Source organism: Astatotilapia calliptera, chromosome 5, assembly GCF_900246225.1.
Source record: "Astatotilapia calliptera chromosome 5, fAstCal1.2, whole genome shotgun sequence".
NCBI lineage: Eukaryota > Metazoa > Chordata > Actinopteri > Cichliformes > Cichlidae > Astatotilapia > Astatotilapia calliptera.
In genome coordinates, this window is record NC_039306.1 from 18,155,527 (window position 1) to 18,179,014 (window position 23,488).

At 38.6% G+C, this 23,488-nt stretch overlaps 1 protein-coding gene across 2 annotated transcripts; it reads right to left on the reverse strand.

Annotated features, from left to right (window-relative positions):
• Positions 1-1,186: 1,186 nt before the first annotated feature.
• Positions 1,187-23,396, reverse strand: slc6a11b (solute carrier family 6 member 11b). Of its 2 annotated transcripts, none has more exons than XM_026167716.1 (15): positions 23,077-23,396; positions 22,338-22,562; positions 21,617-21,751; positions 21,250-21,390; positions 21,001-21,082; positions 18,671-18,803; positions 14,822-14,956; positions 8,848-8,951; positions 7,593-7,717; positions 6,227-6,339; positions 5,300-5,437; positions 3,323-3,425; positions 2,551-2,651; positions 2,004-2,174; positions 1,187-1,432 (listed from the first exon to the last, which is right to left on the reverse strand). In XM_026167716.1, exons 2-15 carry the CDS (start codon positions 22,546-22,548, stop codon positions 1,289-1,291), a joined length of 1,836 nt encoding a protein of 611 aa, XP_026023501.1. In that variant the 5' UTR covers positions 22,549-22,562; positions 23,077-23,396; the 3' UTR covers positions 1,187-1,288. The 2 variants fall into 2 exon arrangements, with proteins under 2 accessions (XP_026023501.1, XP_026023499.1); XM_026167714.1 differs by having other exon boundaries at positions 22,338-22,565.
• Positions 23,397-23,488: the final 92 nt, after the last annotated feature.

A 23,488-nucleotide genomic window follows, 5' to 3' on the forward strand; every position in this document is an offset into this window, starting at 1 on the left:
ATGCGATGAAGAGCTAAAGAAGTAAAAAAAAATGGGAAAGAAGTGGACAAGCAGAAAAAGAGTCAGAAGAGGTGAAAGCAACAAAACACAAGAAAACTGACAAGAGGGAAGAATAAAAAGAATCAGAATAGAAGACAGATGAGGTTTGAAATGCTCATCTGATGGGCCTCTACAGGCAGAGCGGGAAATAAAAATGCAGGGTTGGAAGCACATCTATCTGTCACTCTGTGTTATGCTCAGTATAATTACTGTGAAATGACAGATATCCGTGACTTATAGGAGGGCGGCTAGAGGAGAGAGAGAGAGGTGTGTTTTTAGACTCAGCCTGCGAGTCACATAAACACACATCTATTTGTGGCCTGGTGCAGATCTGTAGCTCACGCTAGAAAATGAAACTATAACCAATGGTGATTTTAATGTTTAAACCCAGGCATATTTTATATTGGTTTATTGTTTTTGAATCTAATCAGGGATATTTAGTTTTACCACAGAAATCTGCAAAACCCTAAATGACTTGATTTGTGCTAACATGATAATCAATAACCTAATAATTCCTTCACATTATTCCAATAAGCAGAGTTTTCGCTAGTCTTTTTTTGCAACAACAATAAATTCAAGTAAATAAGAACAGCTCGACGATCAGAAATGGTGTGCAGGCCTCAAAGTCACAGCTGTCACTGATAACATGTGAGATTTCTGTGGCAAAACTCTTGATGTGTAGTTTTACAAGGAAGGGTAACTGATGCCCCCCTACGGCCTCAGTACATAGACACCACTGAAATATTCTTTCTTAACAAGCAAAACTACTTAATATGGTCCCCAAACTGCTACATCTTAAAAAGTCACATTTGGGTACCTAGTACCTAATAGGGTGGCACAGCACTTTGCCAATAAATGTACAGTGAAAGCCTTGTACAACACAACACACGGGTATCGTTCTAAAGGCACAGACACTATCGTGATCATTATTGACAAGGTACCAGGACAGGTTGTATCCATATAATGTCATTAAACTGATTTTAAAATATTATTGGTTAAGAAAAAAGCTGCTTTCATCACAATGTTAATTAAGAACATCAAACGTGTTATTTAAAGTTTGTGCAAAACCGACTACATAATAACACGATAGCTTTTCCTTTTTTCTTACATTTTTTTTTACAAAACAAAAATAACACTCTGAGTCATTTGTTTCATTTCCTGTTTTGAGTAGTGGCTGATAATGCTGTTTTTGTTTCATGGACATTTTATATAGACAACAGGCAGCTTGGTTGGTCAGTCAAGCGGTCAGTTAAAAATGCGTTTCCTTCTCTGAGATGGTGGATATTTTCCCATCGGCCTTAAGTTTTGCATCGTTGGCAGCGTAAGGACTCGTGGCAGCAAGTTTCCCTCTCATTTTCAGGTCTGGGCTGGGGGTGGTTAGCTTCTTTATTCTCTGCACAGAGCCAAAGACACAAAGAGGAAAGATAAGAGAATATATTTCAATCTCTGGAAGGTGACACAGTAACACAGCATCAGCACCACTTGGCCCTAAATGCAATACTGTACGTTTAAAACTGTTAAAATCATTTTATATATTCAAATGAGTGTAATATTTGTAAGCTATTTGTAAGAGATTTGGGTAGATGATCCTTCAGTTTGGTGAAGTTTCACTATTCTAGTAGGAAACAACCTAACTGTCTTATGTTTGTCTCTCTTTATTTTGCCTCCATGAGACCTCAAGTAAAGAATCATGACTTGTTGAAGAAGCATAAACTTTTGAACAGGATCATCATACATGCTCTAACCTGTGTATAGCTTTCTTATCTTTGATACACATATTTGTATGATTTCTATAATAATTATATATAGAAATCAGTATTATTATTATTATTATTATCAGTAAGTATTATATATACGGTATCTTATGACTTTCATATCTCTCTGCTGCAAGATTAGCTCTATATGAGGCTGGTAAATTTGATTTCAGTATTTCCATTTGCATGTGTACCATATGCATGTTTTACCTCAGAGAAGGTGCCAGGAGTCTTCCAAATCATCCAGATAATACCAAGAGGGATGCAGACCATTGAGGACATGGCCATGAACCAGCCAATACCATAGCCCCAGTCAGGGTAGACGTAAACATTGTTGTACTTCAGTGGTTTGTATTTAATCAAGAAAAACAAGAAAATTCCCTGTGGCAAAAACAAAATTCAGTTTGCAAATGTTTCAATTTAGAATATGACATAAAGAAACGGCTTTAATAAATAAATTAAAGTTGCAGTACTGTATCTTTGTGGATTGCTGTGCAAATGTATTATTCAAAGTTAGGAGTTTAAGAATATGAAAATCAACATTTCCGGGTGACACAGCACGGCAGCTACACAATACGAACTCATTATTTGCACATGTGATAAAAATATATGATGATCCATGTTGATTCAGTATAAAACTCCAGAGCCATCCATATGTATCTTCAGAATTTTGTTTTTCGTTTTTTTTTAATTTATAATTTTTTTTAACATGATACGCTGTTTGTGCTACTACAGCTCTTGAAATTATGCCACTCACAGCACAGATGCCCGGGGTCAGGATCATCCAGCACCATTTGATGAAGAAGACTGGTTTGTACCCAATCATGTCTTCAATATTAAGGTAGAATCTGTCACTACCTGAAAAAAAAGTATGATTCAGTGACAGTTTCTGTGTGTTTCATAAAAATAATGATGTGGTTAATCTTTAAAGACAGTTTGTGACTCTCTTAACAAGGTGGACGAAATCTAGTCTGAAACTTTCTATCAAGAAAGCCGAGATCAATTTGTTTTGCTTCATATCTGATTTATTGTGCTTATAATAGATCTGTCTTTGTAAGTTGTTGTCAGTTTGTCAGTTTAAATTAGACTTACAGTAACATAATTGTATTGACATCTAAACGCAGGGGGAAAAACATGTATATTGCTTATGTATATTTTATCAAATATACATGTATGCATAATATTTGAGTCAAGTAGACAGAAAACAACCTTATGTTTTATTTAAAAAAGCACAGAAAGCCACTGCTTTAGGATTACTTTTATTATTATGCATCAGTAAAACGATTGGTGCAAAATTAAGAGAATGCTGCATGTGTTTGAGACCAATCTCCAGCAGAGGGCAGAGAAGAAATATTATTGCAGAGTGTTAAAAACATGATGGCTTTTGCAGTGCTGCAATCTGTGGCAATTGCCCAGCTGACAAAAGACAAATGACTGTAATCTCAAGCGACAAGAGGGGGAAGTGAAGTGAAAAACTGAAAACACTGCTTTGATATTTCAAGGTGTATAGGTTAAAACTCTTATCTTACCATACACCCAGCCGATGCATATGGACTCAAATATGGCTACAAACAGCAGACACATCCCGCTGGCAGCATACGCATCAAACAGCTGGAAGACGTACATCCCTCCCTGACAAGACAAGACAAGTGTCAGTTTCCTGTCAAAGCCCCTACATGTCAGACTCAGTTGAATAAAATCAAGTATAAAGTTAACGATGAGTGCATGATTATGGTTAATGGCAAGACCTCAGTAGCAAACAAAATAAACTTGCAAACATCCCACACTGGTATTTTCATAAGGATTTGTCCCAAAATTAAATAATTCTACACAACAATAAATATTTTATATTAGAGCCACTGACAGACACCAGCTATAATGCTTTTTTTCAAATCTGGTTTGAGTCTGACTGAAGGATGCATTTACAGTATATTTGGTGCATTGTAGTATAGTGTGTCAGGGATGACTGCATGGAGCCTCCCGTTCATGCTCTGATGGCCAAACTTGCACTGAGTCAATTGTTTGTGAACTGGTGCTAAAAAGCTTTAAAGATGACCACTGGGCTTCATTGGTCACCATAGTTGTGTTCAGGTTCATTTTAGTTGCCAAAATGTGTTTGTTGGTTTCAATTTAGCCGTAACTGCTTAAACATGTTTAATTGCTGTTAAGATCATATTAGTTTCATTGTTTTGTTCTTTTTGTTTTAGGTTGGGTTTATTTTTACATTACAATGCATTGGAGTATTTGTCAGGGGTAAGATATAAGGTAATACACCACCGACCATTATGTAACACTAAAAATAAAACATTAAAACTAATGAATTATTATTTCCTGCCTGGTTTTATGTTATTTCTTTTACTAAACAAAATCTTTTATATATTTTTTGCCACTGATACATTAAGTTTTTGGTCAATAAAAATAAGGACATAAATTTGATATTTATGTTTTTGAACAGTGACACGTTTTTTGTAATTATGCCTCTGTAGACTAGCACAGTGGATTTAAATTAAATGATTTAGATGTGATTGAGGTCTAGACTTTCACCTTGAACATTTTATATATATCAACAATTCTTCACTACATCCATTAATCTTTTTCTTTTCATCCTGCCTTACAGCTCTTCTTAGTTTGTATTTCTCTCACATCTTCACATTTCATCTCAAAAGGTAGTCTTGCATTTTACCTTCCCCTGCACTCAAGACAAGTTATCAGCTCTTCCACTAAAAGCGTCATAAATAAAATCTCACATGAATCTTACAGAAGGTTACATCACAGCTTTACTGTGCTAGTAAAGCTAAGCTAAGAATCGTCTCAAAATATCTTAGTATTGCACCACACTCCCAGAAGAGCATTTAAACTGTGTTTAATCCTACTCTGAGACATTTTATTCAACATACTTTTTTGTCAGCTTTTGAATAAAGCTTCTTGAGTCCCATTATAGGTGGAAGTTGATTAAAAAGTGATAAAACTTATACATAGTGGTAATAGGAAGGAATAGGCAGTAAAAACAGAGGTCAATCAACTGAAAGCTCTAAGACAAAAGACTGAGAGAGAAAGTGCTATACTTCCATATTTTATCAAGTTTCATCCCCTGTGCCATCTCCATTATGGAACACTAAAGAATGGTACTGTACATTCATAGTGGAGATGGATGGAGTTCAGTGCAGACAGAAATGTGAAATGCTTTTAGTGGCTGAAAGAGGTTTTTGAAACAGATCTTCAGGTCTAAATTACTGCTGTCAAATGTCCATATGTATAGGTTTGTAATGGTTATCTAATGGTGTGTAAGGGTTATCAATAAAAGAGATCAGGGCACAATTAAAAACAATTAAAATAACAGGAAAAGGTTTCTATTATCTACAGTGTATCTGATTGGATTTCATGTAAGGGATGGATGGATGGATGGATGGATGGATGGATGGATGGATGGATGGGCAGGTGGGGGTAAATATTATACAGGCATTTAACTTATGGGACATTTAACTGACAAGCTATAGCTATCTTACCTCCATACACATGATGAGTCCTATGAAAAACGAAACTATAGACATGCCTAGGATCAGTAGTTCTCTGCGATAGCCTCTCCGGAAGGTGTCTGGGTACATGTCCACCACAGCTGTCACCAAGCTCTCCACACATACAAACTTAGATACAAAAAATAAAACTGAAATTTACAGGATAGACACTTTGATGAGAAAAAAGACCATAAGGTCATTATATCATCATTATATTATACATCAACATAAACTGAAAACTCTTTGAGCAGGATGTTCCTCTCAGTATATGCATCTGTGGTGAAACCAGAAATGTTTATACCTGGAAGTAACACTGGAACCAAAAAGTTGCACAGAGGGGGAAAAAATCGCCAGATCTCGTTTTTGCTCACAATTAAGATTTGCCAACGTTTCATTGACATATTGTGCAAGTGCTAACATTTTACCTTCGTTTATTCAACTTTGGAAATACATGTTTCCTGCCAGAAACCTTCTGCGACCCAAATGTAACCAAAAACTTTAAAACAAAAAATTTAAACAACAATATAAAACTGAAATCAATAGAGCATGTAATCCATGTCATGCATATATGATTTCTTCACAAATATTAAAAATTTGTAGAGGCACATAGAACTCTAATTGTATGTGGCAAGGATACAAATTGTGACTGTTGAACTGAACGCGTTCCCTCATTTTCTCGATTTTCACTATGTCAGCTTGTACTCATTAGATACAGTGTTTCATGACCACATATTGGCATTCTCACAGGATTAGCAGGGTTGTTCACCCTCTTACTATGTCTAGATTATCATGCTATCACACTAGAGGAAATAAGCTTCATGTGTTGTCTGCCAAGCCGTAGGTCTCAGCAAACCTTCAACTTTGTCACAAGCTTAAGAGTCAGCATTCCCAGGATATATTCACAACAGCAGTACTCACCTGACTGTCCAGGCCAAGGAAGATTAGCATCATAAAGAACAGACAAGCCCAGAGTGGAGACAGAGGCATCATAGTAACAGCTTTGGGATATGCAATGAATGCAAGACCAGGACCTGAATGAAAATATAAGAATACAGATTCTCAATTACAGGACTGCTGGCAGTGTATCTGATAGAACAAGTACAAAATTCTAACAGCAAAACAAAGACTGCTTGGTCTACAAAGAATAAATTAAACTTGACTTTTTAGGATTCTGCAAAATTATATAGTTCTCAAAAATCCTCAAAAATGAGACCTAATGGTAGCATGCATTATGTGAACTGGGCTGATTCTTGTTGTTATTGTTGTTACAAATCAGACACTGCTTTGATTTTAGTCTTGCATCTAGCTGACGCAGAGCAGCCATTGTAGAAAGGTGATCCTGCTTGTAGCGGTTATTTAAAGCTTTGGTCTTTTTCTTATCCTCAGCCAGTATTTTTTGTCATTGGGAAAATATTATAGAGGTCACAGAGATCACTCAGCAAACCACATGTAAGTTTGGAACTGGCCAAGTCTTGTTTGGGTTCAAGGAAGTGACTTAAACTCAGCCATCAGAAGCCTTCTGCAGAGAACATTTCAGGATGCCAGACAGTCTAGTCAAAATTAAAGTGAATTTAGGACGAGCATCCGACTTTCCTTAAGTGGCCTCAAGAGGTCTCCTGCAGATGCCACTGCACAAGTTCATAGAGACTTCCTTTCCAATCAGATGAGGAGAACCCAACAGTGCCAAATGTTGCCAAAGTTGACATGACATTTTTGAATATGCATAAATAAATGAAATTTAAAATGTGTTTCATATTTTCTCCCAATGGATTATTTGAAGCGCTTTGTGTAAAATGTCACATTATCTTTTTTAAATTCAATCTACAACACAAAGTTTGCAGGTGACTAATCTTGGGATTATCTGATCCACTGTGAGGCTAACTGCTTGAACAGAAGAGCTGGCATGCTATTGCTTTATTTAGCACCCACATTTGGTGACTGTCCCAGAGAAATACATTATCTGAAGCATTATGCCCTGTCCTTACTGTGCTCTAACAAACATTTTAAATTTCTCGCTCTGTCTCTTTCACTAAATCTTTCATACTGACTTGAATAAATCATAATGCGGTGATCTAAGAGCCTAGGTAAAGAGTGTGCGGTTATATAACTGCGAGTGTTTACTCATTTTAGCACAATATGATGGATGAGAGCACAAATGCTCAGGTTTTGTTTCTGTTTTTTTAATCTGCAGTAGCTGCTGTAGATCGAGCACATGATTTCATTACGGTTTTGAAAGTTGGTACTTTTCAGAAACATGTCATTATATTGTGTGTTGTTCTCTCACCAGATTCTGCAACAGCCTCGATGGGAACATTTTGTTCGTAGGCCATAAATCCCAGCACAGAGAAGATGGCAAAACCTGCCACAAAGCTGGTGCCGCTGTTCAGACAACACAGCATGATGCAATCCCTGAGTACCAAGACAGAAAGAGAGTTAGAGATCACACTTATTGGAAGAGTTGTTATTGCAGCTGACACTAGAAGCAGCACAGACAGAACAGAAACATGTTGCGTAATAAAGACATACTAAAATGATACATAATTTACTAATGCATAAATTCTTACCATTCGCCGCTTACCCATGGGGCTTTCTTCTTATATATTAACCATTTTGGAAAATCAAGATGGAGGTACATTTCAGTGCTGTTTGTGTGTGTTTTTTCTGTCAGCATCTCCAATATGAAATCAAGAGACTTGCTAGAAAAGTGTAGAATAGCTAAAGACTGCATGAAACTCCCAATATTTGGGATGACCACCTTTACTCTTCAACACAGATACCTCTGTTAGTCAAGCCTTCTTGTAATTTCTTTAAGTAGGCTTCAGGAAACAGTTCCTCAGGCTTCTTGAAGGACATTTGGTGTCAGCTGCCTTCAGTAATGTTGAGGTCTGGGCTCAGGGGAGGCCAATCCATGACTGGTGATGTAATTCTATCTATGTATGCTTTTCCTGTGTTGTATTTTCCAGATGGTATTGCATAATTGATTAACATCTGAGCTAGTTTGCTCCATTCATGCCATCAGTTCTGTGTCAGGTCTCTGCTGGATTATCTCCTATTTCTGACGGGCACGACTGAAAAAGCAGCCAATGTCAAAAGAAAACAACTACCAGACCCTCAGACAGACTGCAAAATGATGGCTCAAAACCATTTAAAAAATGACAAGAAAGTCTGGCTCCATGGAAGCAAACTATAAAGAAATGAGAGGTGGGATTTATCTACCACACTGACCTGTTGGCTTCAGCTGTACTAGGAAATATCTCAAAGAAAATTAAGCACGCTAGCATTTCTGAGTGTCTTTGAACAGAGTTTGGTCATGTAATAGAGCTGCCACTGATTTTCAGACCAGTTTGCACGGAGCACAGTTGAGACAAAGTGATGCAGTAGCAAAGGCCAAAGGGATATTGTCCACTTTATCCCTGTGTCTCACATCCTTCTTAATTTGTAATGTGTTTATAATCCTACTGCATGATAGTGGCTAATTGTTTTCTACTGTTAGTTTTATTTATAGACAGAGATCCATCAACTGGAATTTACATTCTTACCTGTAGCAGTTATTGTTGTAGGCATTATAACTTCCCAGCGCAGTAAGACAGCCCAAACAGATGGCATAGGAGAAGAAGATTTGTGTTCCTGCATCCACCCATACCTAAGTACCAAAATATACAGTATGTGTAGAAACAGACAAGATCAAAGAACAAAACAACATAAAGTGTTTCTAAGGTGTTGACAAAAATTATCCAAGTCAATAAACTCGGCTTTTCTAAGGACGCTCATTTGCCACTAAATATCCACAAACCAAACATCATCATCATCCTTTGTGATCCTTTCCAATCTTTGTGATTTGTAAAAATTAATTAAAAAAAACAAATTAAATTGAATTGTGTATGCTTTCCCATTTAAATGAGATCACCATGATATACCTAGGGGTCATTTATCTTCTCTAATGAAACTTTACATCTCTTTTGTTGCCCTTCATTCACCTTTTTTTAATCCTTTGTAATGAAATTATGTCTTTCCCTTCAGACAGACAGGGAAGCAGCATGAATTATGAATTAAAATCCTAAAAGTAGCTCTAAACTTTTTTCAGAGGCTCATTATTTAAATTAAGTTCACTACTTTATACAGTTTGGAGGGATTTGAGGTAGGGAGGGTAATAGAAGCTTAAATTAAGCAATGAATATTATTTAATCTCTCTAATTGAAACAGATCTTGACAGAATTTAAAACCTAAAAAAGACAAAGTGGCTAAAAAAAACCCCACCAGACCACTCATTTGGCATTAGAGCCAGATAACTACTGGTAAGTACCAGTTGTATGGTGGTGAGGTGGTTAGTCAGTCACTTTGGTTCAAGTAGGCAACATGTCAGCAACTATCTAACACAAAACAATCGGGACAATTTTGCAGACGTCCCAAAAGAGTGAACTCAATTAACCTTTGTGATCTGCTTAGATTTCCTCCAGCACCTGAAGCAATAACCAGCCTAAAAAAATCTCATAGAGGACAATGGATTCAGTAGCTTGTGCATGTTGAGGATTTTAATGAAATGCCTAGATGATTAATTTCCAAATAATGTGCTGTGGCACAATGCTGTGCAATGGGGCAATCATGTGTCTTTTTGTCTGTATCTGTACATGTTGTGCAAGAAATTGGCTAATGACACATGGACAAAAGGGTCCTTGGAAGAAACATAACTTAATACCTCAAACAATTATTGGATCTGAACCAGAGGATGCAAGGCCATTTGTTCAGCTGAGGTATGTCCTAGTGAAGAGGTCAGACTCTTAAAAAAACAAGCTGTCATGCTACATCTGGATGCAACAAAAGGCTGTCAACAATGGTTGCCAATATGTTTAAAAGAGTACTTTGGGACTTGTCTGAAGACACAGAGCCTATTCTGTATATATATATATATATATATATATATATATATATATATGAATGCAAATGAACTTTGAACTTTTGGCTTGCCCTTTAATGTGCCTCGGGCAAAAGTTCTTATTTATCAAATATCAGCATGATAGGATGAAAATAGGGTGAAAACATCATTGACAATTTTGTTTTTTTGTGCACAGGCTGAAATGATCCCTTAGTTCAAAGTTGACAGCCACTCTTACTTGATTCTGGATGAACCCACTCTTAATTAAACCTCCATGTTGTCCAACTCTGTTGTTTTTATAAGCACCAATACAAAGGCTCATTTATGTTACCTGGCAAGCTTAGTAGAAACTGAGAGCTTGATCATTGACCATCATCACCTCAGAAAGTCTAGGAAATTTGCATACAGTACCCAAAGTATGTTTCTTGCAAAGTAGCCAGTATTTCTCTTAACTACAGTTTTAGTTTCCCAAACTTACTGTAATGATAAACGTAAAACAATAATCTCACGTTTTCTGTCACCAAAGTTTTTTGTCATTTAGGTAGGAGGGAGTTTTGGTCTTTAATCAAGTAAAAATCTGAGTAAATTCCAATGTGGAGAGCTTACTCTATTATTGACTTTGTATTCTGTGAAGAAAGAAAGTTTCCCTACTCTCAGTTATTTTAATAAGTTTAAGTCTTTCCATCTTTGGGCTGAAAGGCAACTTTCTTGTGGCAATTTTAATGCAAAACAATAAAGTTTGACAATGTTAATATATATCTGATGGGAAATACATCCAAAATAGTATTTGGTCATTGACTAAAGGGGATATTTACATATGTACAATTCATCAGTGAGAAAGCTTTAGTATGTGCATTATGAAACTAGTTTGTAGTGGAACACAGGACCCCAGAAACCCAAGGATAGCATGGGGTGCTAGCAAATTCAAACTTAATGCAGCATGGCTCTTTGAAAACTCTCTCACATCACCATTCAGCCACTAATCTCATTTCCCCACTGAGAAACAATTAACAAACGCAAGGTCTTCGCTCCCTCCTGGGAGTAACCACGGTAACTTCTGTGACCTCACAAACACAGGACTGTTCCTGTGGAAGAACAGGCCTTTCTCTCCTAATGTTCATTAATGTTCCCTTTAGTTCAACCTCGGCTGATGGCCGCACAGTGCAGGGAAACCTTGAAAGCCCAGGCTCAGAGAGAATCACTTGTTGATGTTGTGCCTAATTTGGCCGGCTCGTGTTTGGTTATGTTGAGACTGTGGCTCCAGGAAACTTGTCTACTGTGTGAAAGCTGGATGACATAGGCTGTTAGATAGTGCTCTTGTAATGTAAATGTACCACTCTTGGTGTGCTTTACATCTCCCTCTGCTTATGAATGATCTATAGATTTGAACTGAGGCATTAAGACATGAAATTAGCTTTTATGTGCCCCTCTACATCTGAGCCAGGCATTATTAAATGGAATTTCGTTCCAGAGTATTATCACAATCTATCACAACTGCATAAAGAATACAGACCTATAACAATTAGTTATTATTAGTTATTAGTTATCACTTATTTCAGTCCTTTATTTTACCAACATGCATATTGCTGCTGTTGTGCAATAACCTTTTTACCTTTTAATATGAACTAATTTGAACTATTAAATGATTAAAAAATGTTTCTCCAAAGCTGATATATAGTAAAAAAAACAAAAACAAAAAAAAACAAAAACAAAACATAAGCCTGTGGACTTTGGAGTGCAAACAAAGTACACCCTGATAACTTCCACAGGAATTAAGAGTATGTGTAGCAGCCAGATGCTCCTAGTTAATTCCACTTGATTAACTGATCATCAGGAAGTGTAACCACCATTATAAAAGCAAAAATGTGGTCAGTCCTATTAACACAAAGCCACAATTTTCCCAGGAGTGGACACCCTGAGATCAAACCGTGCAGTGCTCAGAGAAACTGTAAAATCTAAATCTGAGACTCTGGAGGAACTAGTGTGCTAATTGTGTAAGGTCATGACAGTGCAATTACAAAAAAAATTAAAATAGGTATGACTTATTTGGAAGGTTCGCCAGGAGAAAGCATTTTCTCTTTAAAAAAATCATGGCAACACAGCTGAGGTCATCAGTCATTAGGTTGACTATGAATTCATGTATTCCTCTCTATACCAAAGTATTCTACAGTCAAATATGTGTTCAACTGTTCAACAGCAACAGGAAAATGATCCTAAGAATTCCAGCAAAATCTACCTTAGAGCAGCTTTGAAAGTAAAGAATCAAGGTAGCTCAGCCAAAGCCCAGACTTCAGCTTGACTGCAATGCTGCGGTTGGACCTTAAGCGAGAACCTGTACAAATGGCCACAAACTGAATTGAAGCAACACTTTCGCAAGCTACTGAATCATCGGGTGTAGTTCGTTTTTCACAAGACTGCTTAGTTTTGTGAAAACTTTCATTTTCACAACTATATGCCTGACTAGTGAATAGCAGTCTTAGTGTATTCTTTACCTGTTTCTAACAACCATTCATCTCTTGGATAGCTCAGGATCCAAGAATGTGCAATGTGAAAATTATCTGTCATATTTTGGCTAAAGGTTTTTTACTTTTACGTCATCATTTTGTTTTTGCTACTGAAGGTCATCATTGAGTCAACAAGTTGGGTGACTGTTCACTAGCTACACCTAGTAGATCCTGTCATAAATCTCTACTTGCAACCTCACCCTAAATCCTGTGAGAGGAGCTAGGAAAAAACAGGGCAACAGCTGTACTGCCCCAAAAGTGCAAAAAGGAGGGGTGATACATAGTGCAGAGTGGAGGGTGATTGGGGGAGACAATCACTAAAAGAAAGAAAAGAAGAGAAATGTGGAAGGCACAACAAAGTTCAGGGGTGTAAAAAGAGAGGGCAACACCCAGCCACACACACTTCACAAAGCTGGTTGAACAGAACAGAGCCCTCATTGTTCCCGAGGAAGCCAGTTTAACATTGGTGTCAGAAGTAATGTCCTCTGGCAAAAAACCAAAAGCTTTCTTTATTACTCTTCTTGCTCTCCCTGTGCTGTTGTATGTGTCTTTATTTATCTGTCCTCATCCCCTTAATCTGTCACAATTTATCTGTTTCACTTTTTCCTTTCTCTTATTTTAATCAGTTTACAAATGTAACTATCTTACTGTACCTTACTGTACAGCAGTTGGAGAGTATATCAAATAAATAAAAGAATCAAATCAGATAGTTTGCTTTTAGTACTATATAGTGAGCTTAATTCATCATGGGATACATCGGTACCCTCAAGATAATAATTATATGGAAAAACAACTTGTTAATTAATAAAAATAGGGTTTATACACTACATTACATCATCCAGTCCATCATTATGGCATTATATTGTATGTTCTTAACACCTTTTCTCGCCAACATGTTGTGTGAAACAGGTTGGTTTGTTGGTGTATAGTTACAGATTGAGGGAAACTTTAGTTTAATTACCAAGAAACAAACTTTCTTTGTTATCACATTCAAGACATCACACCCGGTGTCGCTATAAAGAGTGTAAAAAAGGTGTTTTGTCAGGATGGGAGTCTGACAAGAAGGAAAACATCATATTGACACATTTTGTTTCCTGAAATGCTGTAATGTGTTTCCAAATTGGGAAGTTGGAATAGCTCTGTTTACCTATAAGCATGAAGACATTATGTTTACATATCACAATCACACTGAAGCCGTGTACTATCTATCTATCTATCTATCTATCTATCTATCTATCTATCTATCTATCTATCTATCTATCTATCTATCTATCTATCTATCTATCTATCTATCTATCTATCTATCTATCTATCTATCTATCTATCTAAGAAACTCTATCTCAATTTGTGTTGTCATGACCACCATCCAGTGACATTTTCTAGCCCTCTGTTGCCAAGCGACTTGAACCGTCTGCCTTTTCCAGACAAGGTCAAGGAGTCTCCATTTATGTGTGCTTGTTTGTGTCTGTATCTCTGTGAATTCATTGTATGTTAAAGCAACTCCCTCTATTAGCACCAAATACTGATCTTTTGACCATAGCCAACTCTTTCGATCAGGTTTTCTGACCTGACCTTCAGTTAATCCGTCACCAGAGGAAGTGTCAGTTCAAATTATGCCACTGTCACTAAACCACTAGATTTAAATGCATATTTTTGCAATATTTAATCTAAACAGTTTTTGCTGCAGTTGTTTTGTGCAGAGTAAACAGAGTTTTTGAGGTAATATTGAGAACAACTAGTAATAGGTGTAAAACAAACTGCAAACACTCCTTATGTTTGCAGTAAAAACACTTCATATGCTTAGTCTGCATAGCCCTTTTTGCCGTCATTAATTTAGTGTCCTCAGGCTGTTATAACTAACCTGCCTAAAACAACTCAGTGCAATCAGACTGATTCCATTGATCTGAATGTCATACTGCCTTGCCAAGGACACAATTATAGAATAAACTTGGGACAGTGATAAAATGATGTCACTCTGTCACTGGATTGGATCCAGAAAAGCAAGCAAAGATTACAAAAAAACCAGTATAAAACTTAAGCAGTAACACCTCTAGATGGCACAGTTATTAAAAACAACAACAGCTTCTGCTTTCCAAATTTAGATTTTTGCAGAGTCGCTAGTGAAAGACAGCCTACCTGAGGGTCAGAGAGTCGTGAAATGTCTGGGTAGAGGTAGAACTTGATACCATCGAATGCTCCGGGCAGCGTCACTCCCCTGATCAGCAGGATCAACAGCATGAAATAAGGAAAGGTAGCTGTCACATACACAACCTGTGGGTATAAACATAGGCATATGCAAGCATATGAGTACAGTGTTACTGTCCAAACATAATGAATTTGATTATTACATAACATGAAATGAGGACAGTTAAAACAAAAAGTCTGCAAATGACATTCTGAATAATGCTGGCCTGTGACAAACATGGCTACTACTCAATGACTCATTGTTTTAGAAGTGCATCAGAAACTGAGATTGGGAGACAGTATTCTATGCAACAATAACACATCACTGCTCAGACCTAAAGGTGAGAGGACATGACAGCAATCTAAACAACAATACCTAGACAGGAAAAATTGTGGCAAAGTAAGTGAGGAAAATAATCTTTGGGATAAAAGAGCAATTTGTTTTTTCTTGGTGCACGCAAACATAAAGCAACAATGTGCTGCAATGTGAGTGCTACAACCAATTTTTAACGCTCACAAATTTGACTTTAAAAAGCCATAAAATCTCATAAGGCTCAATGAACATATATGGAGTGAAGCCACAGAGCTGGTTCAGACACTGCGTCATACACACTAACACGTCCCACTTTCCTCAAGTCATATGCCAAACACCCTCTCTAGATTTGGCACTGTATTTAACCTGCAAATTTCCCATCTCTCCCTCTAAAGGATTCATGGTTGTATATCAAGGTGAAGACAACAGAATATAGGACAATGTGTCCTAAGCACAAAGGACTTGTGTGGAAAATATTAGACCGCTGTTTAATTACATAATAGCACACTCAGTGTGAGGTCAATGAGAATCTGTGGCCACAAGTACACGTTTAACCGAACAACCAGTGAGCCGTCATGCTGCTATGCTTCTATAATATAGTATTTTGTATAAAATGCACGTTTTGTTTTCTTTCTTTCCAACACCACTTCATATTTAAAGAAGAAAGGGATGGGCGAAATCAGATCGTGCAATGCAAACTCTGTTTGCCAGCAACCAAGCTGCTCTCAGTGTCAAAAGACTCCAAAAGTAATTTCTTTTTAAAAAACTAACGTTAGCCTACTGCAACCACCTTGTTTCAGTTGTGGTAGCTACCTGGGTTATGTGCCACTTCAGTATCTTCGATGTACTATTGCTGTGTGATTTATTACCATTACTAAAGGCTACTCACCACCGAGCTAACATTGTTAGCTGGCGTCAGCTGAGGTTAGTTCATAGACTGCAGGCTGTTAGACTTGATGGATAGCATTAACAACTTGCTAGCGGCAAATAATCACGTGCAGTTCTGAAAGCAGTCTATGAACTAACCTCAGCTAACAATATTAGCTCAGTGGCGAGTAGTCTTCAGTAATAGTAATAAATCACACAGCAATAGTACATTCATGTAGTTGGGAAAAGCATGGCAATATATTAAGTAATTCAAAGTATTCAGAATACGTTACTCACATTGAGTAACTTAACAGAATGCATTACAAATTACATTTTGGGGGATGTATTCTGTAATCTGTAGTGGAATACATTTTAAAAGTAACATTGCCAACACTGTAAGTAGTATGCACGTCAGCACCTGAAGAGTGCTAACTTTCAGGTCAGTTCTTTTTATTATATAAAATAATTATGTAATGCAGTAAATCAATATTATTGAATTATGTGGGGGCAACACAAGTTCATCGTAACTGTGACAAAGTGTCTACACATTTGAAACAACCTGTCATACAAATTTGCCATTTAGATAGTGATTAATTGGGCAAACTTTACAAAACAAAACAAAAAAATCATTGTGACACATAAATTGAAGGTTTATGGGAACGTTAAAGCTTCACAGCTTATCTAAGGTGTTTTTTTGGGGGGGGGGGGGGGTTCTACAAGAAACTGCAGTTTTATTTAGTGCAAGAATACATTCATGTGGTAGCATCTTGCAAACAGTAGCTAGCTAGCTTCTGCTAATGTTCAAACCTACACTCTTATATTATTGAACTATTCGGGTTTTGCAGAACTGTGCTAGACATCTCAAGACTCTTAGAAACTCACTGAACAAAGACTTTGGTCTCTTGGAAGGCAGAGGCGGGCAACATACATCCCCTGGCTTTTTGGCACTCAGTCAAAGTCCAATTGAGGAGAGAACAGGACAGAAGAGAGGCAGGCCAGGAGAGTGAAAAGAAAAGAAGGCTCCTCTGGCCCCATCTCTTAAACAGGAGAAGCCCACGGGAGTGATGCTGGCAGTGTGGGAAAATGTGCTTCTCTTGGACGCACGCGCAGAAGTGCATGAGTACGTGCACCAGCGGACACACACTCGCAACTTTATTCATAGCCCATAAGTGGGTGCGCACATACTACAGAGGCAAAATGTAAAATTCACAGATACCGGCCTAAAAACCAACTTGTGTGTGTGTGTGGTTCTGGTACAGCAAAGTTCTGAATCAAACTTCAAAGAAGTTCATTTCATTTCTGTGTGGCCGAATGCAACTGTGACTCAGTCACTGTGAAACTGAAACCAGAATCAAAGCTTAAATACATGAAATCCTAACCAAGTGTCTGTTCGAACAGCAGCAGCATCCATGAAGCTTAATGAGGCTGACCACTTTAAGCTCTGCTAATCCTAGCGTGGCCCACAAGGAAAGTGTGGGAAAATGTGCCTCCTTCCCAGCGGATCACTCCTTTAATTTGTAAAATAAAACGATTACACATCCTGAACCTTCTCTCCCTCTTTCTCTCCATCTCTCTGGAGATGAAAAGGACAATATTCAATCTCTCCATGAACTTTTGATGCTCCGCATGCTCCTTCCCGCTCACCAAACATTTAAGCCACCACAAATTTACTGGTCAAACTTGCCCCTGCCTTGCCGTAAATCTAACAGGAGGGCTTAAATGTGAGAATGGCCGGCAAACAGGGCCAACAAAAGCAAACAGCTTAGCAGAGTCGGAACTCAATGGTCTGTGGAAAAAAAAGCGACCCTCTCTTGCGACGAGTGAGCTGTGGTTAATTTTGCATAGCAGAAGAGAGAGAGAGGCAGCGGAGGCGGAGGCTGAGGATATACTCTGCATGCTCCTCATGAATGCTCTCCTTTCCTCCAGTGAATGCAGGAATCAATCTTGGACGGGCTGCTAAAGCCCAGCCATGAAGAAGCATTCTCCCCTCTTACTTCACAGCCAAACAAAAGACACTTCATGGAGATATAGGCATCGTCCCCCTAGTTGTTTTTTCCCCAGTCATGTAGAATGTGAACCCATTAATTTTTCCTCACACACCTCTCCTCTTTTCTCTTGACTCTCTTTTTCCCTCTCTATTTCTCACTTTATCTCTCTACTCATTCTGGCTCACTGAATCTATGAGAAGGTTTTCAAGGGCTGCTGAGCACCCATAGCCAAGTCCTTACTGTCCTCCCCATGGCTGCCAGAGAAAACTCAAGGCAAGTGTGATTGGAGGAAAGGTAGAAGTAGGTGGTGTAGACACCTCTTTGTCTCGCATTTAATGGAGGGAATTCATTTGGCTTCCTGTGGGAGAGCTTTCTCTTAGGACCAGAAGGGAAAGTGTTTTATCTTGTGGCTGCTTCAGTGGGGCTGTTTAAAATTAAAACTGCCCCAACTTACAAACACTAGAGGTAGTATAAAAGCAGAGTAGCATCCAAACACATTACTACACACAGTATTACTATAAATCCTTCATATTTACAGTTTCAAATAGTGAGACGCACTATCAAATACAGACATTCACACACCAACACATTAAGGCACACATAGAACACTAAACATTTATCCCTTGTTCTCACCTTGCCAGTTGACTTGGGTCCCTTCCAGATGCAGAAGTAGCAGATGAACCAGGCCAGAGCCAGACACATGGCCAGCTCCCAGCGCATCCCTCCCATGTGCTCGATACCATCTGATATCTTGAGTACTCTGCGTCTGATTTGACCAAGAAAACACACAGTTACAGACTTGGAATTTGACTGAGTTCAAATTCTTGGGTGATACGAGCAGGAGTCTAAAAACTTCGCAGGGAAGACGGAGCAGCATCGGAGAAAAAAACAACGCCTCTGCAACCTCCCCGAGACCGATTCTGCCTTTAAAACTAAGCGAGCAAAAACAGCAGTGATTGCTGCTGTGGCTATGCCAAATTTCAGCTAATGCATCTCCAAACTCAACTACATGTAGCAAGTTTACCTTCACTGTCATGCTCAGTTTCAGATTGTTTGGGTAAATTTTGAATAGTTGCAACAATGCAGTGGATTTTTCTCTACTTAATCTACATTTCTGCTAAGAAAAAAAAAATTAAATAAATATTTACAGTGGACTCTTGAAAATGTTAGGACAACACGGGAAATACTGCTTTACAAACTGCTGTCCTCTCTTTTTGAATATCACAGGCCTTGTATGTACAGATGCCCCTCTGATGGATCTGCTGGAAAACTAACATAGCAAACCAGTATAAAAGCTGTGAGCATTGGGGGAAATACATCATACATCAGCAAAGTGGGTGGCACTGTGTTGGCCTAACACTGTATGTACCACCAACTCTGAAGTAGAAGTTTTCATGAAGAAATTTTAAAGCAAGGCTAGAATTATATTGACTTAACTGTCAGTATAATTCTAGCCTTGCTGCTAGTCTGCCCTCAACTGCCTAACCATTGTGGGTACTCAGTTTGACACCACAGGTACACTACAGCTACTCTAACTGGTAAATTCTATACAAGCATCACCATTTTCTCGTAGATCAGTGTTAGCAGTACATATTGCATGGCCCTTATAATGTTTATGTTAAAACTTATTGCAATATGCTAAACGGTGTGGGTGCAAGATGCAGAGCATGTTATCAGCAGTAATGACATCAGTGGTGGGGAATCAACAGTGTGTTTCCTGTTTGTTAAAACACAGCCAGGCAACAGCATTGATAAAGGATGAGAAGCGGGAGCCGAAGCCACAGAACTACATGGTGCTGCCAAATCTTTGCCACCGAGTTCAACCCTGGGGCTCTGACCAGCCATTGATCATGGTGACATGTTCTTGGTGGCCGGCCACAGGCTAGGTCCAACACAGCCCCACTGTCCCTCCTTGGTCACCCAAAAGGGCAAGATGTGGACACTAATGTGTGTAAATAAAGTTGTGTGGGGTCTCAGATTTGTTGAAATTGTTTAAATCGGTCAAGGGTGATTCATGCTGACGTGCTCTTGTTAGTGTGACACTCAGTATTTTTGGAGGCTAGTAGTTTTGAAAGGTTCGGTATAGTTCAAACCAAAGCTAAGCACTCCAGGTATCCTTGAATAATACTGTACCGCTATGCATTTTTTTCTATTCAAAATTATTAGGAAGCACTAAAAACGTGTCAGTTTAGGAGTCCTTTCAAACTCTTCTTCTGTAATCTCAGCTTTGCATTTTAAACGATAGGGACCAATAACAGCATTTTTTTATCAGAACATTTTTTAAAGAAAATAAAATACAGTTTTTAGAGGCCTGAGGTTTGTTTATTCTGTACATACAGTACAAAGCAGTCCCTCTTGGCATACGCTGAACAAAGCCTGGTCAGATTCTATTTTTGCCAACAACATGGTGGTTGGCTATTTGGCCATGTCTTACTCCTGGGTTCGGTTTATGTTCCTGGCTCAGATCTGACATTTTCTATGACAGTTAAGTTGGTCGTCTCTCTCAATTTGAACCTAACCACAATCTAAATCTAACAGTTTTGATCAAAATATGCTGTTTTAAAAATATTCTTAAGTAGGTTGCCCGTTTGATTTGACCCAGCAGTGTAAACACAGCTACTGGCAGTGAGACAGGAAGTGTGGTCAGCATTACACACTGACAAGGCCTGATCTGTTGCCACACACATGGCTCTAGCTGGGAGACAGCTGGCCAACCAGGGCCTGCTGACACACAAATATGAAAAGGGCTGACTAATTTTCGGGCGTAAGGTTAGTGGGGGCAGCAAAAGAGTCTGGAGCTTGAAGCATATGGCAACATTAAGAATGGAGGGGAAGAGTGTTGCGTTGAAGATTGCCTGAACTGACAAAGGATGGTGTTAGAAGGCAAATGGTGATTCAGTTAAAATAATGAGGTTTTGCACTTGCAAGCAGATGTGAAAATATAGAAATAGAAGTGTACTCACTCCCAGAACTCAATGACTGGAGAAGATGCATTAGGGTTTGTGATGTTGGTGGCATTTTCTCCATAATAGTCAACACAGTATTCTGTAAATACACAATAGGTTATCATGTTGAAACCACCATGCAGGTGTATGTGTAGAGTTGGCTTTGCACATCAAACCTAGAAGGTAATTTCTGTTTTCTTTCCTCCGCACAGGTTCGCAGGCGTATTTGTTTTTCTAAGAATTTGCTCCACTGTTATTTCCTCCTACCTGTATTCCAGTAGTGCCCACAGCCAGCCCACGGCAGCTCAGTGGTGAAGCAGTTGAAGAGGTAGAAAATGGCCCAGGCGAGGATCACTACGTAGTATATGTTTAGATGAGCTTCAATCACCTGTGTTGCATAGCCAATGCCTGAAAAAGAAACGTGAGGCTGATAAAAGAAGGAAATTGGAAAGAAAATGCAGGTAATAGCAAGATTTATAAATGACTGCAACCTTCACTGCTCCAGTGGTTATAAGGCACTCATAAAACAGGCAACATTTATCAGCCAAACTAATGTGTCTTCCATCGGCTTTCTCATCAGTTGTTAAAGTCAAGCGCATACTAGAAGAAACATATCAAGTGTGTGTTTTCTCACCCTCAAACAGTGGGCAGACTTTCCTCCAGCAGGTGATGCCTCCCTCACTGGTAAACTGACCCAAAGCGGTCTCCAAGAAAAACACGGGGATACCACAGCAGATGAAGAAGATGACATATGGAACAAAGAATGCACCTTGTAGACAAATAAAAACACACACAGTACATCAATATATGCGATCTATACAAGAGAGTAACACGTCTGGAAGAAAAGCAGATCAAAATTCCTGCATCAAATGCATCTATGAAAAAAAAGAGTAAAGGGCAAAACAACCAAATTCACATGAAAGCACTCATTACCGTGTCACACTCACACTGCAGGATGACATTTTTAGATCATGAGGCAAAGCCATACTGTGCAGTCTAATGGTGCCTAATGAGGTAACCTGCCTGTTATTGACAATATTCTGCATAATAGATGATATAATAAATTACTCAAACCACTTGCCTGTTTAATTTTCATAAAGTGAAAGTTCTAACTTTTCCTATGATGCAACAGAATAAATAGAATTCAAAAAATAACTTGTAGGTCTTTTATGCAGGAATTGGTTATGTAACTTGAAAAAATTAAAACATAGTCTCAATCTTTTTTTCTTTTAGTCTGCCTTCGTGTAAGGCAGTTGCTTTTATCTCTATTTTTCAATATATAAATTTTATATTATATTTTTAAAGAGCAACTCTATTTCCATCCCACTACCCCTAAATAAAGGAAACTTTCTTGCCTCCTCCATTCTTGTAGCAGAGGTAAGGAAACCTCCAGACGTTGCCCAACCCAATGATTTCTCCAGCCACAGACAGGACGAATTCAATCTTGTTGTTCCACTGGCCCCTCTCATTGTATCCCCCACTGTCTAGGCTGGAGCTTGACCCTTCCGGGTCTCTGCCATCCTCTGGTTTTCCGTTTATAACAGGCCCGCTCTTCTCAGCTGTCATGACGCTCCAGCAGCCTGCTGAGACAGAAAAAAACACAAGCAGAAAGAAATGAAAAAAACAAAACAAAACAAAAACGACAAGAAAAGAAAGGTGACAACAGAACGACAACTTTAAACGAATTCAGCTCTTTTTTCCTCCATCTTTAATGGAACATCTGAATGAGTGTCCAGTTTGTGCAAAACCACGCCCATCTCCCAGCGCAGACTTGAATAATACGCGAAGGTTCCAACCAAGTGAAAGCTGTCCAGTTAATTATTGCGGTCAAAGGCACTTTGACCACCTGCAAATCTAGGAAAAAAAAACCCAATAAATAAACATAAAAAAATGCTGAGTGTTAAAGCTATCGTCCTCTTCAGCAAAGAAAAAATAACGCATATAAACGTCACAATGACTCAAAATGAAGTTACTGGATAGCAGCACAGTAAGTTAAAAAAAATGTCGAACAAGAAGACAACAAACGTGGTAGTTAAAACATTCTGGCTCAAGTATGAAACTTTCTGAAAATAAAGTCGGAGTGGCTCTACTTACCAGTCTCCTATGGAACAATGTCTAACCTCCTTTTTGGCTCCCGCGATGATGCGCACTAACAATTGCCTTTACAGAGCGCGGGATGGTTAAGCCTGATCAGGGGGGTGAAAAGAGGCGAGAGGGGGCAAAAGAGGAAAAAGAAAAACAAATCTGGGTCCGCGTTGAGTGATGTGATTTTGTTAAGTCTCGCGTCTATATAAAGGAAGATCGCAGACGTGGCAGAGCAACGGCTGATCTTGCACCAGGCGATGGGTAACCTGCGACTGCGCTCCCACTCTCCGAGCGGTCTACTCTCAAGCGCCTCTACTTGGATAAAAGCCATTTGGTAACCAGTCTAGCTCTCACATCAGCGTTACCACGGCACAGGGAGCAGGGTGGCCATAAGGGGAGACTGGACAAGCACGAGAAAAAA